This window comes from Erythrolamprus reginae, chromosome 3, assembly GCF_031021105.1.
Source record: "Erythrolamprus reginae isolate rEryReg1 chromosome 3, rEryReg1.hap1, whole genome shotgun sequence".
In the NCBI taxonomy this organism is placed as follows: Eukaryota; Metazoa; Chordata; class Lepidosauria; order Squamata; family Dipsadidae; genus Erythrolamprus; species Erythrolamprus reginae.
The window spans coordinates 103,878,826-103,894,771 of NC_091952.1; the positions used below are offsets into that span (position 1 = coordinate 103,878,826).

At 35.2% G+C, this 15,946-nt stretch overlaps 1 protein-coding gene across 2 annotated transcripts in view; it reads left to right on the top strand.

Moving 5' to 3' along the window:
• PLA2G4A (phospholipase A2 group IVA) overlaps positions 1-15,135 on the top strand; it is a 106,879-nt gene extending 91,744 nt beyond the window's left edge. For both annotated transcript variants that reach the window (XM_070749008.1, XM_070749009.1), the window contains 4 exons: positions 3,687-3,871; positions 8,603-8,798; positions 9,812-9,969; positions 14,692-15,135. In XM_070749008.1, the coding sequence (XP_070605109.1) occupies positions 3,687-3,871; positions 8,603-8,798; positions 9,812-9,969; positions 14,692-14,820 (668 nt within the window). In that variant the 3' untranslated portion in view covers positions 14,821-15,135. The remainder of the gene's footprint in view (positions 1-3,686; positions 3,872-8,602; positions 8,799-9,811; positions 9,970-14,691) is intronic.
• Positions 15,136-15,946: the final 811 nt, after the last annotated feature.

Genomic DNA, 15,946 nt, shown 5'->3' on the forward strand with positions numbered 1-15,946 from the left:
AAATAAAAATGGTGAGTAATAATCTAAATGGTTGCTAAGGGAATGGGAAATTGCAATTTAGGGGTTTAAAGTGTTAAGGGAAGACTTGTGATACTGTTCATAGTCAAAAATAGTGTATTTACTTCCGCATCTCTACTTCGCGGAAATTCGACTTTCGCGGGCGGTCTCAGAATGCATCCCCCGCGAAAAGTGAGGGAATACTGTATATAAAATAGGCACTACTTCAAGGGGAAGGTAACAAGGAATTATTTTGCTGCTCTTTCATGCACATGATGGCATCATACGCATGTGCAGAAGTGTCCCAGACTGGTGGGTGGAGCCTCCTGTCACCTCTATATTGATTCATATAACCGGGGCGAACCGAGTGCAACCCACTGCTGGTAACGACACTCCATACCACTATGTTGGCCATATGACCACGTAAACGTAAATAAGCACCACCTGATGTAATCAGCAATCTGAAGGGACTCCCTTAACTGAGAATGGCTATTTTTTAATATCTTTATAAGTTGGTATATACATAGTTTTGAAGAAAGGGGGACTGACTTTATTTTTAGACGGTTTTACATTTAAAGTCTAGTTTTCACCTAGGAACTCAAGGTGTTGCCTAAAGCAGCAACCTTCTCTTCATTTTGTCCTCCCTGGGTTGACAGAAGTCACTGAAATAGATGTTTTTCCAAATTCCCTTTTCAATTGAAAATGAATAGAAGGTTTTGTATCCTGTATAAGTTCTCATTCAAGCACAGACTCAAAGTAAAACAAAAGTTCATTCTCCACTTTCTTGCTTTTCTTAAAAGCACTTCTGGAGAGGAAATATCTCTGTTTTTCACATATTCTTGGTTTAGTTCATTGTTGGAAGAGAAAAATGTATTATTTCAGATGAACTGCTTGTACGTATGCAAGCTGAAACTGGAAATAACAAATGGAACAAAGTTGGAATAATCTGAACAAAATGTCTGGTTTTCCATGCCAAATTTGTATTTGTAAAAGAATATCCAGACGTGCTTTTATTTAACTTTGTTCTGCATGATGTATCAGAGCAATACAAAAGTAATTGAAACAATAGAGTGGAAAGATGAGGTTATGTCTGCCTCATCTTGGGGGGGGGAAACCTCTAGCTTACCACTTCCCAGTGCTTTACAGAGAGTCAGCATATTTCCCCCAACAATCTGGGTCCTCATCTTACTGACCTTGGAAGGATGGAAGACTGAGTCAACCTTGAGCTTACTGAGATTCGATCTGCCAAACTGCTGGCAGCCGGTGATCAGCAGAAGTAGCTTGTAGTACTACACTCTAACCACTGTACTCTAAACTTCATTTAATACAGATGTCCTCTGACCCCCCCCTCCATTTAGAGCACATTGGTTGCAATTGTATGTATTTTTTAAACTATTTTCATAAGGCCTCAACTATCTTCTTTAAATAGATTCTAAAACTTATTCACAAAATTTGAAATGTCCGACAAAAATCTTTGGCATCGAAGCCAAAAAAACCCCAAAAAACCCCCACCCCAAAACCCTCAGTGTCTATCGTGTCCCTTCCTCCTTTTCTTGATACCTTATGATTCATTTTTGGTCTTATATCAAAATTAGAATTCCTCATGGCTTTTAAACTAGAAAAATTTAGGCTTATCATCAGTTAACAAGTCAGGATAGTCACAAGAAAGAAAACTGGTTTATCCATACCATTAATAACATTTCAAAGTGAAACAATATGGAAGGACTAGGGATTAGTGTTTGATTTCTGGGTTTTGTTCAATTTACTAAACCCTACCTGAGGGCTGAACAAGCCAATCCATTAAGGTTTTATTTTGCTAATATTAAGGATGTGAACTATCCCGAATAAACATTGGTTAATTCCATTGTATTATTTTGCCATGCCTTGTAGCAGTGATGCAGTGACCTTTTTGTCCTCAGGTGCCGAAATAGTGTGCATGCATGCTGTTGCATTTGTGTGAGTACCCACACCCATAATTCAATGCCTGGGCCGGGAGAAAACAGCTTCCCTTGCCCCCGGAAGCCCCCTGGAGGCCGGAAATGGCTTGTTTCCAAACTTGTAGTGGCCCAGTAGGCTCGTGTTTCACCCTCCCCAGGTTCCAAAGGCTTCCCTGGAGCTGTGAGAGGGCAAAAATGCCATCCCCCCCCAGAGGCTTTCTGGAAGCCAAAAATGCCCTCCGAGAGCCTCTGTGCGAGAAAAAAAATCAGCTGGTTCACACACACATGCATGTTGGAGCTGAGCTAGAACAACTGCTCGCGTGCCAGCTGATATGGCTCCGCATGCCACCTGTGGCACCCGTGCCATAGGTTCGCCATCACTGCCTTATAGCATTCAGTGCTTTAAATGGGCAAAACTTTTTTGGGGGGGTGAATGGCTTTCCTTTTTTAATAATAATGATAGCATTAAAATGTTTGCTTTGTGCAGCTACATTGTTTTTCACGCATATTTTCCTGCTCATGCTAATCTAAGTCCCATCATTTAGATATGTCACTTTTGAAGAGAATGTATAACTGAATGGAATTGTCTCTTCTCAGTTGCTGCAGGCACAAATCCTGCAATCCACTGCATTGATACCTTATCAATCTTTGCCCAGGACCTCAAAAAAGATGCACAGTTTTCTTTCTTTTCCTTCCCTTCCACTCTTCAAAGAATCACTATTAGGGAGTTTAGTCTGAAAGATATTGACTGGCTCCAAAGTACACAATGGATGTGGGTTTACTTTCAACAGTCTAACCACTAATCACACTGTAGAGATGAATAGTGAGCCTAACACACTAAAGGATAATACCACTCAACTATTACATGGGCTTTGTGTGAATCAATGCTCCACCCCTCCTCTCCCCATCATCACTTGGACTTATTATTGGATTTATCACTGTCAATACCTTGAAACTGGTTACAGTGCTTTCTTAACAGTATAAATAATAGTTTGCTTTTATTTGAACCAGATATGCGAGGCTTCCGAATATTTTCTTTCCCACAAAATGTTACTGAATTTTTAAAAATATAAAGTACAAAAAAGAAAGTTGCAAAGAGAAAAGGGGGAAGCGGAGAAAAAACAACAGTGGGGGAAGGATGTAGATAAGAAGGGGAAAATCCTATAAATAAGAATATGTTCTGAATTTCTTTGGTCCAAGCATGAAATACGATGACGCTTTGAATATAAAAAACCATAGTACGGGGGTTCTGTGGTTATAAACAGTGCTAGTCATCAGATCCCAAAGTTAAAGTTTAATTTCTTTCAGCTTTGAGGAAAAAAACCAAAAGTGGTTTCCAAGAAGAAAGAAAGCTAGATAAAAGTATTTTCTTTCAACCAAACAGTCAGTTCCATCATCTTCATCAACTCTATTAACTTCATCTATTCTTCCATTGTTCCTTTCATTGTTGTACATAAAGAAGACTTGCTGCTGTTTATCATGTGTAAGAAAAGAATCTTATGTTTTTTGTTTTGATCATTTTATGTGTCCATCAAATGTAGAACAAAGCTCTCTGGTATTTGTGCATTCAATTTTGGAATTCTCTAAATTTACACACAGAAAGAGGGAGAGAGAGAGATACAGATATAGATACAGTATTCCTTAGCTTTCTTACACGTAACAAAAATTTTCAAGTGTTTTTGAATTTGACACATGAGAATTTGTTTTGGAAAATGGCACAAATCCTTCATATCATCACGTTTCTTTTCCTAGATCCCAATGAATTTGACAGGATATTGGAACCTCTGGATGTAAAGAGTAAAAAAATTCATGTTGTGGACAGTGGACTTACTTTTAATTTGCCATATCCACTTATCTTAAGACCTCAGCGAGGAGTTGATCTTATTATCTCATTTGATTTTTCTGCTCGACCCAGTGATTCTAGTCCTCCTTTTAAGGTGAGTAACCTAGAGCAATTATGGACCTGAATTTACAACATACATCACTCTAGATTTTAAGTTTGTAAGTCTTCCAACAAGTTCTGTGTAATGGCTTGAAGGTTGGACCAGATTCAAGAAAGATCAATATTAGAGCTCCCATTGAGCTATATAAACCTGAAGTAGTCAGCCTTGTTCATCTCAATCCTACCTCACAGAAAAGAGGGAATAAAAGAAGAGGTAGGTCAGTTATAAATAGAATGAACATAAATTTTATTATATATTTATGATGTAGATACTACATTTAATAAAAATAATGGCAAATACTGCAGAGGAGATGATATCCTCTGATTGGGCATTTTCTAATCAACCAAAAATCATTGTCAACAGACTCTTCTAGTTCAGTATAAATTGGAAACTAGATCTGTTCTAAGGACTAGATACAATTCTACCCTTGGCCAAAGAGGGTTGATAATATTTGGAGGGTTACTTTTTGTGTGTGCAAGAAATTGTTTATTTTAGCCATTTGAGAGTAGCTAACCTCCACTAGCACAAGTCTTTTATTGTCCTTTGGAATGATAGCAAGGATAGATAATGATTTGTTTAGCTAAGTCACCCTCCATGGAATAAGTCCAAAAGAGTGAAACACAAAACAGATTTCTCTGCCTCATCTGTCCTACATATTTATTCCCATCTGATAAAAGTGTGGGTGGATTGAAACTCAACATCTTTGAATCTGCTCCAACTAGAATTATCTTAAACAATAGTTGTGCCTAAACCTGGCCATTCCATGAGTTTTTCTCATTTGAGGGGTTCTTTCTAAGGGTGGGGGGGGGGTTTGGGGGGGGGGGTGTCTAGTTTTTGCTGGGCAAAAAAAGTTACCAATGTTACCCTCTGGGTCCTTTTAGACCCGGAGTATAAAAGAGTTGGTTCTAGCTACTGGAATGATATTTTTGAATACTTTTTTCACTATTAATTTGAACATTTCTGAACACAATGATATAAAAATTGAAATGAAAAAATTAATGCTTATATGTTTATTTTGCTCAGAAAAGGGCCTCCCCCCACAGCTGTGCACTTTTTTTCAATTTATAGATAGAATAGCCTGCCAAATCAGAATTTTTTGACCATCTTTGGCATTGGCATACTAATTTGAACATTTCTGAACATAATGAAATGGGGAAAAAAGTTTATAACACTTGTAGTCCTCCGGGTCATATAGACCCAGAGTAAAAAAAAGGTTGGTTCTACCTACTGGAATGGTTTTTTTGAATACCTTTTTTTGATAGTATACTAATTTGAACATTTCTGAACACAATGAAATGAAAATTGAAATGAAAAAATTAATGTTTATTTGTTTATTTTGCTAAGAAAAGCCTGCCCCCCGGCTGTGTGCAATTATTTCAATTTATAGATAGATTAGCCTGCAAAATCCATTTTTTTTTCCATTTCATTTTTCATTTGTTTGTGATCAGGAATATTCAAATTAGTGTACTAGTGAAAAAAGTATTAAAAAAAACCATTCCAGTAGCTAGAACCAACCTTTTTATACTTCGGGTCTAGAAGGACCCGGAGGAGCACGAGTGTATTATCTTTGCGAACATCATTTTTTCTCATTTCAATTTTAATTTCATTATGTTCAGAATGTTCAAATTAGTATGCCAATGCCAAAGATGGTCAAAAGGTTCTGACTTTGCACTCTAATTTAGATAAAAATGAACAAAATTTCACAAAAGGGGGGGGGTAGCTTTTATGACCAAAATAAACAAATAAGCATTAATTTTTTCACTTCAATTTTCATTTCATTATGTTCAGAAATGTTCAAATTAGTATGCCAATGCCAAAGATGGTCAAAAAATCCTGATTTGGCAGGCTGTTCATTTCACAAAAACGGTGGGAGGCGGGGTTTGATGAGCAAAATAAACAAATAAGCATTTTTCGCTTCAAAAGGACCCGGAGGGTAACAAGTGTATTGTAAATGGGAGGAGAATACCAGGATTAATTATTTGTACTTTGAAAAAACAGTGATGGAGAAACAACCTTGCAATACAGTGTAAGATGGTTCTGCCTCAGAACACTACAATCTCATCTCATACTTTCTATTAGTAGAAAATGTTTTATGTTAAATGTTTTATTTGTTAATAAAATATAATCAATGAATCTTCCTCATATTAGTAAAAACAAAAACTCCAGTATCTGTTCATCAGCTGAATCTCTTAATACACTTTGGGGAAACTAAATAATATAACCGATTCTAAATAATGGTCATTTGATGCAATATTGGATGGTCCTTCAACATCTGTTTCTGAATAGCTGTTAGATAATATAAATGTTAGACTTTATTGCTTTTCAAGGTCCTAATAAATGGGCAGAATTAAGGTGGTATTCTTCAAACTGCAAGAATAATAGAGAATCCTATTTCTTTTTCCCTCTGTTCAGAAAATGTGATGTCCATAAAGTTAGCAGGAGGTATAAAAGCATAGTCAAGGCTTTCAAATGGCAAAGTTTGGGAATTTATTATACAAAATCTCACATTCCAGTTTATCAGTAGTATTGTTAAATCATCAGTAGCTTTTTGTGATAAACACTAGCCCATGAGTTTGGTATAGTTGCAATTATAAATGTAATATTTAATTGACTATAAAAGGGTGGATCTCTATAAAACAAGAGGGTCATAACATTCCCTAGGTCATAAAGGCAGTGGTAATGCTACAAATTATACTGACACTTATGGCTCAATTTCTATTTTTTTCCATATTTCCCAAAAGCCATTGCATTATTCTCAAGTGTCTATTGTATGATCAATGTGTCAAATATTTCCCAAAATGTATAATGTTGTATCTTTCTGATATTTCTCCTGGCAGTATTACAGTCATATTTACAGCACAATAAATGAAATGGAAATTGCTTCTTTCAGTGTGTCAAATAAGCCATAAACATAGTTGTATACTTAACAAAATCTATCAATGGTACATTTCCGAAAAGGGTATGACGTGAAATTTCAAGTTCCAGATATGCAGGGAAATTTTTTTACAGGGTCTCAAACTTCATTTCGAGTCCTTTTAGACCCGAGGGGAATACCAGGGTTAAATGAGGGCCAAAAGAATAAACAAGATTACATTTTACAGCATTTTCCCTATTTAATGTTTTCTTAACTGAAGTAAAGAAATAAGTGATATCATTATGGCAGGAATTAGGATATTTCCTTCACCAGAGGAAAGGTATATTGAAATCAAGAGAAAGCTACAATTTTTATGGTATTTTACACTCAGCTTGCCAATTCAGAACAAAAGATTGGTGCAATATACTGTACATGTTTAATCAGTTTTGAACAGAAATGGCTATATTTGATTTGAACATACTGTGTTTTCCCGGAAAATAAGACCCTGCTTTATATTTTTTTGAACCCTGAAATAAGCACTTTGCCTTATTGCCCTGTACTCAGTTGTGCAATTGGGCTTATTATCAGGGGATCTATTATTTTGGGAAAAACAGGGTAGAAGTATCACAAAGAGCTATATTTTTGATAATTTTCCTATGAAAGGGGATGAATCACTAGAAGCTCAAAAAAGTAATAGAAATAAAAACAATGACTGTCTCTTCATTATCTTTTTTTAAAAAAATTAAGCACTTGTCTTTACAATTATATTCAGATTACAGTTCTTTAATTTTGACTTTTCCATCTTTCCTTTGACATGATAACTGAAGGAAATTAAGTTATTGCCAAGCTGAAAGAGTTAATGTTATTTTGATTTCCTGCTTTTCTACAGAGAAATTATATGATCCTAAAAACAGAAAATCTACAAATAGAATATAAAAAATGTTGTTAACAAAATGTTTTTCATGCTGTTTGTTCTGTTTCTCTAAAACATGTTTCAATTAGAACTTTACAATGCAATAAAGATATAAAAATGGAACAGTAGAATAAGAAAAAGAAAAATTATATACAAAATGAAAAAATAAAACTGAAAAAAGAAAGGAAATATAATTTTTTTCTGTTTAGCAATTGCTCAACAATTGCCATTTTACTCTTTCTCCTTTCTCTTAACCCTTTCTAATCTCCACCTCCATAAATTAGTTTTTTCTTAGTTCATATAAAAAGTATATAAAAACTTAGTCGAGTCTTACATCATTTCTTTGCCTGACCAACTTGATCAGATTTGCCATTTCTGTGAACTCCATCTATCCATTCCTCGATTGTGGTATTCATGCTATCTGCTCTTTGTGGTTTTGTAGATATGGGAATATGTTTCGTAATCTGCAATGGCATATTCAGGGTAACTTTGTTTTTAAATAAGAAAGGGTGCAATATGTGATTTCCAGTTTCCAAAAACAGAACTAAAGCAATTGTTTGTCCTCTGGGTAGAATAATGTGGCTGTAGTGTGTGTTCTTGTACATCTTGCCCAGCTGAGAAATCCATGTGCTGGAAAGGAGTAAACATTATTGCTTAGTGCAATGTGAAATCCAAACCATTATTTTGCAATTAGGTTTTTACTTAGTACTGTCATTTTATTGGTGAGGAATATTTACTTTTTATGATCTTAATATTTTTATGTTGTAAGCCACCCAGAGTCACTTTAAAACCATATGGGTGGCAAATACATTCAATTAATTGTTTAAATATGCATCCTTCCATCTTCTAGCACTCAGTCAGAACAATAGAAGACTATTGTCTTTTCTCTCAATTATGCATGATCGTGTGTTCCTTTATATGATGTCTGTGTCTTGAAAAAATGTGACTTTCTTTCCAGGAAATTTTACTTGCTGAAAAATGGGCCAAAATGAACAAACTTCCTTTCCCGAAAATAGATCCAAATGTGTTTGATCGTGAAGGGTTAAAAGAGTGTTATGTCTTTAAGCCCAAAAATCCTGCATCTGAAGTAGATTGTCCAACGATTATTCATTTTGTTTTGGCCAATATCAACTTCAGAGATTACAAAGCACCAGGTCAGTGCCAGAAAAGCATCATTACCACAAAAAACAAATTTGACAATCAGTTCCTTGTAAGATAAACCTTGCTCTGTACAAATATATGCTTTTTTATTTTATTTTTTAACACTGAATTTACTCTCTTTTTCTGTCTTTCATTTTGGACACTACAGGCGAAGGGAGGTAGGAATGGACACAATGGACAATGAATTTCAAATATAAGAAATTATTCCTTAGCTTATCAGTTAATTTAGATCAGATGGCTGATTTTTGGTCTTAGGGAAGGCCGTTTCACCCTCCGGAGACTTCAAGGAAGTTTCCTGAAGCCCCGGAGTGCGAAAAACAGCACAATAGGCAAACCGGAAGTCCGGGTTTTTTTCAACTTCCTGTTTGGCCATTTTTTCACCATCCCAGGCTTGAGTGCACATGTGCAGGGACAGGCAGAGAATTGTGCGCACGTGCAGGGCAGCGCGGGGGTATGTGCACATGCAGAAGGAGGGAATGGGTGTGGCCATATGTGTGCATGCTAGCATACACGCATACTCTTTTGACACACGAACCAAAAAAGGTTCGCTATCACTGTATGCCAACTTTGTCAAGCTTTGTACACCAGAAGGTAAATAGAAGGCAACTGATTCTGGATTAACATATCATTATCTTTACTTTTTAAAATTATTTTAAATTTTAAAATAATTTAAAAATATTCAGTTGTTATTTCATTTAATCTCTTTATGATGTTTGGAGAAAACGTGTACAGCATCTTATAAGATTTTGAAACCAATAAGCCTAAGTTCCCTTTGAGAATTTTGAGTACAGCAAAGGTTCAGTAAGATTTATTAATGTTTCACTGACTTTGTTGAAATCATTGCTTATTCTTGGTACCACTCCCAGGCTGCCTAGGAATTTAAAGAAAGGAGGAAGATCTTACAAGGGAAATTTACAGTTATTAAATATTCAGTTGCATGCAATCTATACCCACCTTCTGAATTATTTGGTTTTAAAATACCTCTTACTTTGCTGCTCAATTTTAGGTGTTCCAAGAGAAACTCAAGAAGAGAAAGACTTTGCTGACTTTGATATTTTTGATGATCCTGACTCACCGTTCTCTACTTTCAACTTCCAGTATTCAAATGAGGCTTTCAACAGGTTGCATGATCTGATGGAGTTTAATACCCTTAACAACTTAGATGTATGTATAATATACAAGAGAATTTTTAGAAGCTCTGTTGAATTCAATGATCCGTATATCTACCATTTAAGGATTCTTTCTTTAATCTTGATAATTATTATTAATTTCTAGATAATTCCCTTTCACTTTTAAAACCAGAAAGAAAATGGGCCCAGATAACATAAAATAAAAATGTATGTATTAAATAACACAGCCAATGCACTTGCAGTGCTCTTTCTACTATAGCTTACTTGTATATAATGTGGCCAGTTCTGAATATCAGAAAATAACACTCACTTTCCATATTATTATTGGGAGAGCAAGGGATGGAAAAAGAAAATTATTAAACATGGACAGATGACAATACAATAAATGGTCAATGAAGCTGTTGGATAATGCCAGCACAATGGGTTTATTGGGCAAAAGTAACAATTGTGGGAGATAGGGAAGAGAATGTTAATATTGTCCTTACTTTCTGCTTTGTGTTCTGCCAACAAAGCTTGGGGAAAACCCAAGATTGCTGCTTTGAACTACTTTCTGCTTTAGAGTTCTATTGATTCTTGTCCAGAGAGTTACACCCACTATTTCTTCAGCAGTTTGGAAAAGTAGAGTAGACAGAAATGATTTGTACTTTTAAATTCAGTAATCCAGGTTAGGGTTTAAGAAACAATTATTTAAACAAGAAAATCCTTCTATGTTCCTTGCAAATCTATAAAGTGTAAATAAATGAGGCACTGATTTGTTTTGTTCTTTACAGAAAGGGGTCCAACAACTTATGTTTAAAGGGGAATGATCTTAATTCTTAGCTTTCTTTCTTCTAAAAAGCAGTAGGCAAAAACTTTGAATTGGCTTTTTATTGGTTCCTTCTTAATATGACTATCACCCCAAACTGAATGATCCTATTTCAGAATGATGCAGACATATTCTTAGGGCCAATATTACCATGGCATTAAGGAAACATATACTTGTCATCTCAACCTGCTTTGTTCTAAATGTGTTGGACCTTAATTCCAGTAAACTCCAACCAGTTTACACATGATCTGTGGGGACTGGTACTGGATTTCTCTTGAGGCTGAAAGCCTTTTCCCTAAGCATTCCTATGGGAGGAGTATATGGAGATTCTCAGTCATACAGGTCATAGTTGTCCCAAAGGTGTTTTTTCAAAAGGCAATTGGACTTCCTTGTTTTTCTTTGAAGACGTTTTGTTTCTCATCCAAGAAACTTCTTCAGCTCTGACTGGATGGTGGGGAAGGATGAGAGTTGTTGAGGCCACCTGGAGGTTTATCTGTGTTTTCACGGTGACTAGTGCAAATGGGTGTGGAGCTTCCTTGGAACTGCTGAAAGGACAGTGTTGTAGACTGGAGATGGATGATGTATCTTATTCTTGGATGAAAAGCAAAATGTCCTTAAGGAAAAACAAGAAAATCCAGTTGCCTAAGGGAGGAGGAGTTGGCAACAATGTTCAAATGCAGTGCCTATGTTCCACTCAGTTTCTCCCATATGGTAATGCAATTCATGGTGGAGTTGCTGTTAAGGACTGGAAAAAAATCATGCTCAATGTACTTCTCCTTTCTTATATGCTCTAGAAGCTACAGTCAAGCATGTATCAAAGTATTTTTAGATTGCATTCTAAAATTGTTCACTATTCCAAATGCAGTGAAGCCTCCTTTTACTAGAATTTATGCAATAGACCCCCCCAGGCAGCACATCAACTTTCTGCTATTTGCTTAATGATGCCATCATGCAAATAAGCAATTTTCATAATTTATATAATTTGATATGACTTCATTGTATTTTGTTTACATAGCCAAACATAAATATTCAAATTATGCAAATCTCATAGGTTCTTTCCCTAACTTAATCCATTCAGATGAGGTTTCAATTCTAGATTTCTAAAATCCCTTTGTTTTTCCTTGCTCTAACTCTAAAACCTTACTTTCTCAATATTGCTTTAATTTCATAAATTTGTAGAATTAAGGTATTAATCAAACTCTTAGAACCAATTAGATACTTTCATACTTTGGTCAATTTTGGTGATGAATTTATCTGTTATGATTTATTGACAAATAGAGTTTCTAATTAATGCATATTGGGCAATATTGAATGGTAAGCTCCTTCTACAGAATGCAGACATAATTCTATTTATGGAAAAGCTGAAAATTTGCTAATGTTTCATTGAAGAGAAAAAAGGAAGGCAGATGACTTCCATTTGCATAGACAAATGATATTTTTGTTACATTTAACATTTTGTAACCCATCCTCCATTCCCCATAGAAATTCTACATATGGACATGTTGATGCATGTTCAATGCAATGGAAATTTATTTGTTAATTAAATTTATATGCTGCCCATCTCTTGGTTTCAGGCAACTCTGAGTGATAAAAGTTGATTCAAAGTTCTCTTTCACAAAACAGGAAAGATTAGATGGAGAAGCTGGGAAACTTAGTTTAGGGTTGTGCTACCCTACCGGTAACATTACTTTTCCTGTAAAAGTCTGAACTATTGGGTATAGTATGATTAAAAGGTGCCATCTAGTGGTTAAATTTCATTCTCCATTTAAAAAAACCCCATTGCATACAAGTTAAAAGCAAAAAGCACAAATTATAAAATCATACATCAGAATTATCCATTATAATATTTTCATCAAAGTCTTTGCTATTGCCTACATTCGCCTTTCATATAATATCCTTAGTAATTCTAATTCTAACTGAAAATGGACTCCTAGAAGTTGTTGTTATTATTATTATTATTATTATTATTATTATTATCATTATCATTAATTAGATTTGTATGCCACCCTTCTCCAAAAACTCAGGGTGGCACATAATGTTATGCACATAATGTTTGAAAGAAGAGAAACATGCCTCCGAAGGATATAAAAGTTCAATGCACATATTATCTTGTCCATACCTTAGGCAAATAAAATCCATCCCTCACCTGCATTAAAGATAAGTGAAGGAATTTTTGCTGGTGCTGCTGCATTTATGCATTTATTAAATTGTGCTATTAACTTTGGATCATGGCTAGAATCTTTTTGCTGGTGCTGCTGCATTTATGCATTTATTAAATTGTGCTATTAGCTTTGGATCATGATGTAGTTTATTTATTAGATTTGTATGCCGCCCCTCTCCGCAGACTCGGGGCGGCTCACAACAATAATAAAAACAATGTATCACAATCTAACATTAAAAAGTCTCTAAAAACCCCTTATTTAAAAAGCAAGACACACACATAAACATACCATGCATAAATTATATAGGCCAGGGGGAGATGTCTCAATTCCCCCATGCCTGACAGCAGAGGTGGGTTTTAAGAAGTTTACGAAAGGCAAGGAGGGTGGGGGCAATCCTAATCTCTGGGGAGAGCTGGTTCCAGAAGGTCACGGACACCACAGAGAAGGCTCTTCCCCGCCAGACGACATTGTTTAGTCGATGGGACTCGGAGAAGGCCAACTCTGTGGGACCTAACTGGTCGCCCTTCTCTTTTTTATTTCAGAAAGTAGAAGATTGCAGAAATTTATACATGCATACATACATGCATACCATGCATACATACATACAATACATACATACCATACATGCATACATACATGAACCAGTAGCAACATCATGATGATATCATGGATGTAGTTTGCCCAGTGCCGGTCCCTGGGGCCACCATCTTAAAAAATATATATTATTTTCTTCTGCATATGTGCAGAAGCCAAGTTTCCAGCACTGCACATACATTGCCATCTTGTTTTTGGCTTTTTTCCCCCCCCGCGCATCCCAAAGGAAGCAAACCAAGAGCGAAGGAAGGTAGAACCCACCCCTGACATACATATATACATACATTGATAGGTAGGTAGGTAGGTAGGTAGGCAGGCAGACTTGGGATGTGTGCACAAACTCTTTGGGACTCTAGTGTTTCATATTCAAAGACTCAAAAAGGGACTGGATTATTTGTATGCTATAATACATGTATGGGAAATGTATGTTTCCTGGATTGTGGGGGGCAATATGCTGTCTCTGTTTAAAAAGTGCTATTGCTAACATGTTGTAAGCCGCCCTGAGTCTAAGGAGAAGGGCGGCATTAAAAAAATTGAATAAATAACTAAAATAAATAAAATGTGTTTTTGCATATGTATATGTGTATAAACAAATATTCACAAACTGGATCATTATATTTCTATCAAACTATTTCTCTAATGTAATTGATCTTCTGTTCATTTAGTGTAAAAAATATACAGTGCAAATCTGATAGATACCATGTTTCATCGAAAATAAGCCCTAGCATTATTTTTCAGGATGCTCGTAATATAAGCAATTGAAATTAAAAATTAAGTAAATAAATGAATATAAGCCTTACCCCAAGAATAAATCACAGTTAAGATAATCAGCCAGCCAGAGACATTTAGTAGCGTATTTCCAAAAAATAAAATGTAATTGGAAATTAAGCCCTAATGCATCTTTTGGAGCAAAAAAATTATATAAGACCGGATCTTATTTTCAGGGAAACACGGCACCTCTTTAGAGGAAGGTTCCATTGGGATTAATGGAACATTTTCCTCTGTAAGCAGGGAGAGCATATATGACAGCAAATTTATATACTTTTTAAAGATTTTATCTTGTGAAAAAAATGAAATTATGAAAGAGAACAACATTATATCCTTTGTTTGAGACTGATGCTTGTATAAATAGACAACAGAAAATGGTGGCTATTTTACACTAGTAGAGTTTTGACGATATTTTTGCTTTTCGCAGGTAATCAAAGATGTGATAACAGACAGTATTGACTATAGAAGGCAGAATCCATCACGCTGTTCTGTATCACTCAGCAATGTTGAAGCAAGAAGATACTTCAACAAAACTAAAAGCAATAACCATACATAAGGATCAATATGAGCTTTGCTGCTTAAAGCCAAGGATTGTTGCATTGATCAAATAGACTATATGCAGAAAATAATCTTCTGGGAATGAATTGTTACAAAACAAAGGAATAGAACTGCATACGTGCATGATGACGACGACGATGATGATAGCAGGTTTATTTACAGCTAGAAACCAAATAACAGGAAGAGTATAAATTCCAAAATAAGACATAAAGGAAAAAGGAGAAAAAAGGACAAAGTAAAATACTTCATACATTAAAATTCACAAACATCATAGTAGATAATAATATTAAAATAAAGTAAAAATTAAAAAAAATGGTTCAACTGTTTTTTTCTTCAGATCATATAAATCTTCTGACCCAAGTTATTCTTGTACATTTCTCTTCATTCCTTTAAAACACTTCTCCCCAGCAAGGTTCCCCCCAAATATATTGATTTATTTAACATGTTGGAAGTTGTACAGTAATCTTAGGGTAGTTAAAGGCTGGGTTGAGGAATCATTATTTTAAGAACACAGTACTCTCATTTTCGATGTGAATAATCTCTGGTTGTATGAGTGCTGTATTTTAAGTAAATTGTTCCATGAAAGTATATTCTTCCCAGGCAATTATGTAAAAATGTTTGTATCACTGTGAAATGAGTGTTAAAAATCTAAACCCACCTCCACCATCCATTCAGTTAACAATATCAAAAACATAGGAGGTGGACAATAACATTCCTTAGTTTTTTGTTTTTATTTTGTTGAACTTTTATATAATTGAACATATTACATACTTGATTTAATTTAACTTAATTTAGACTAAAAAAATGTTTACAGTGATGACCTTAAATTTTTTAGAAAGGGCTTCTCTGCTTGGTTGCTGGGTGATTATCACCATGGTGGACATAGAAACATAGTCTGACGGCAGAAAAATACCTCATGGTCCATCTAGTCTGCCCTTATACTATTTTCTGTATTTTATCTTAGGATGGATATATGTTTATCCCAGGCATATTTAAATTCAGTTACTGTGGATTTATCTACCACGTCTGCTGGAAGTTTGTTCCAAGGATCTATTACTCTTTCAGTAAAATAATATTTTCTCATGTTGCTTTTGATCTTTCCCACAACTAACTTCAGATTGTGT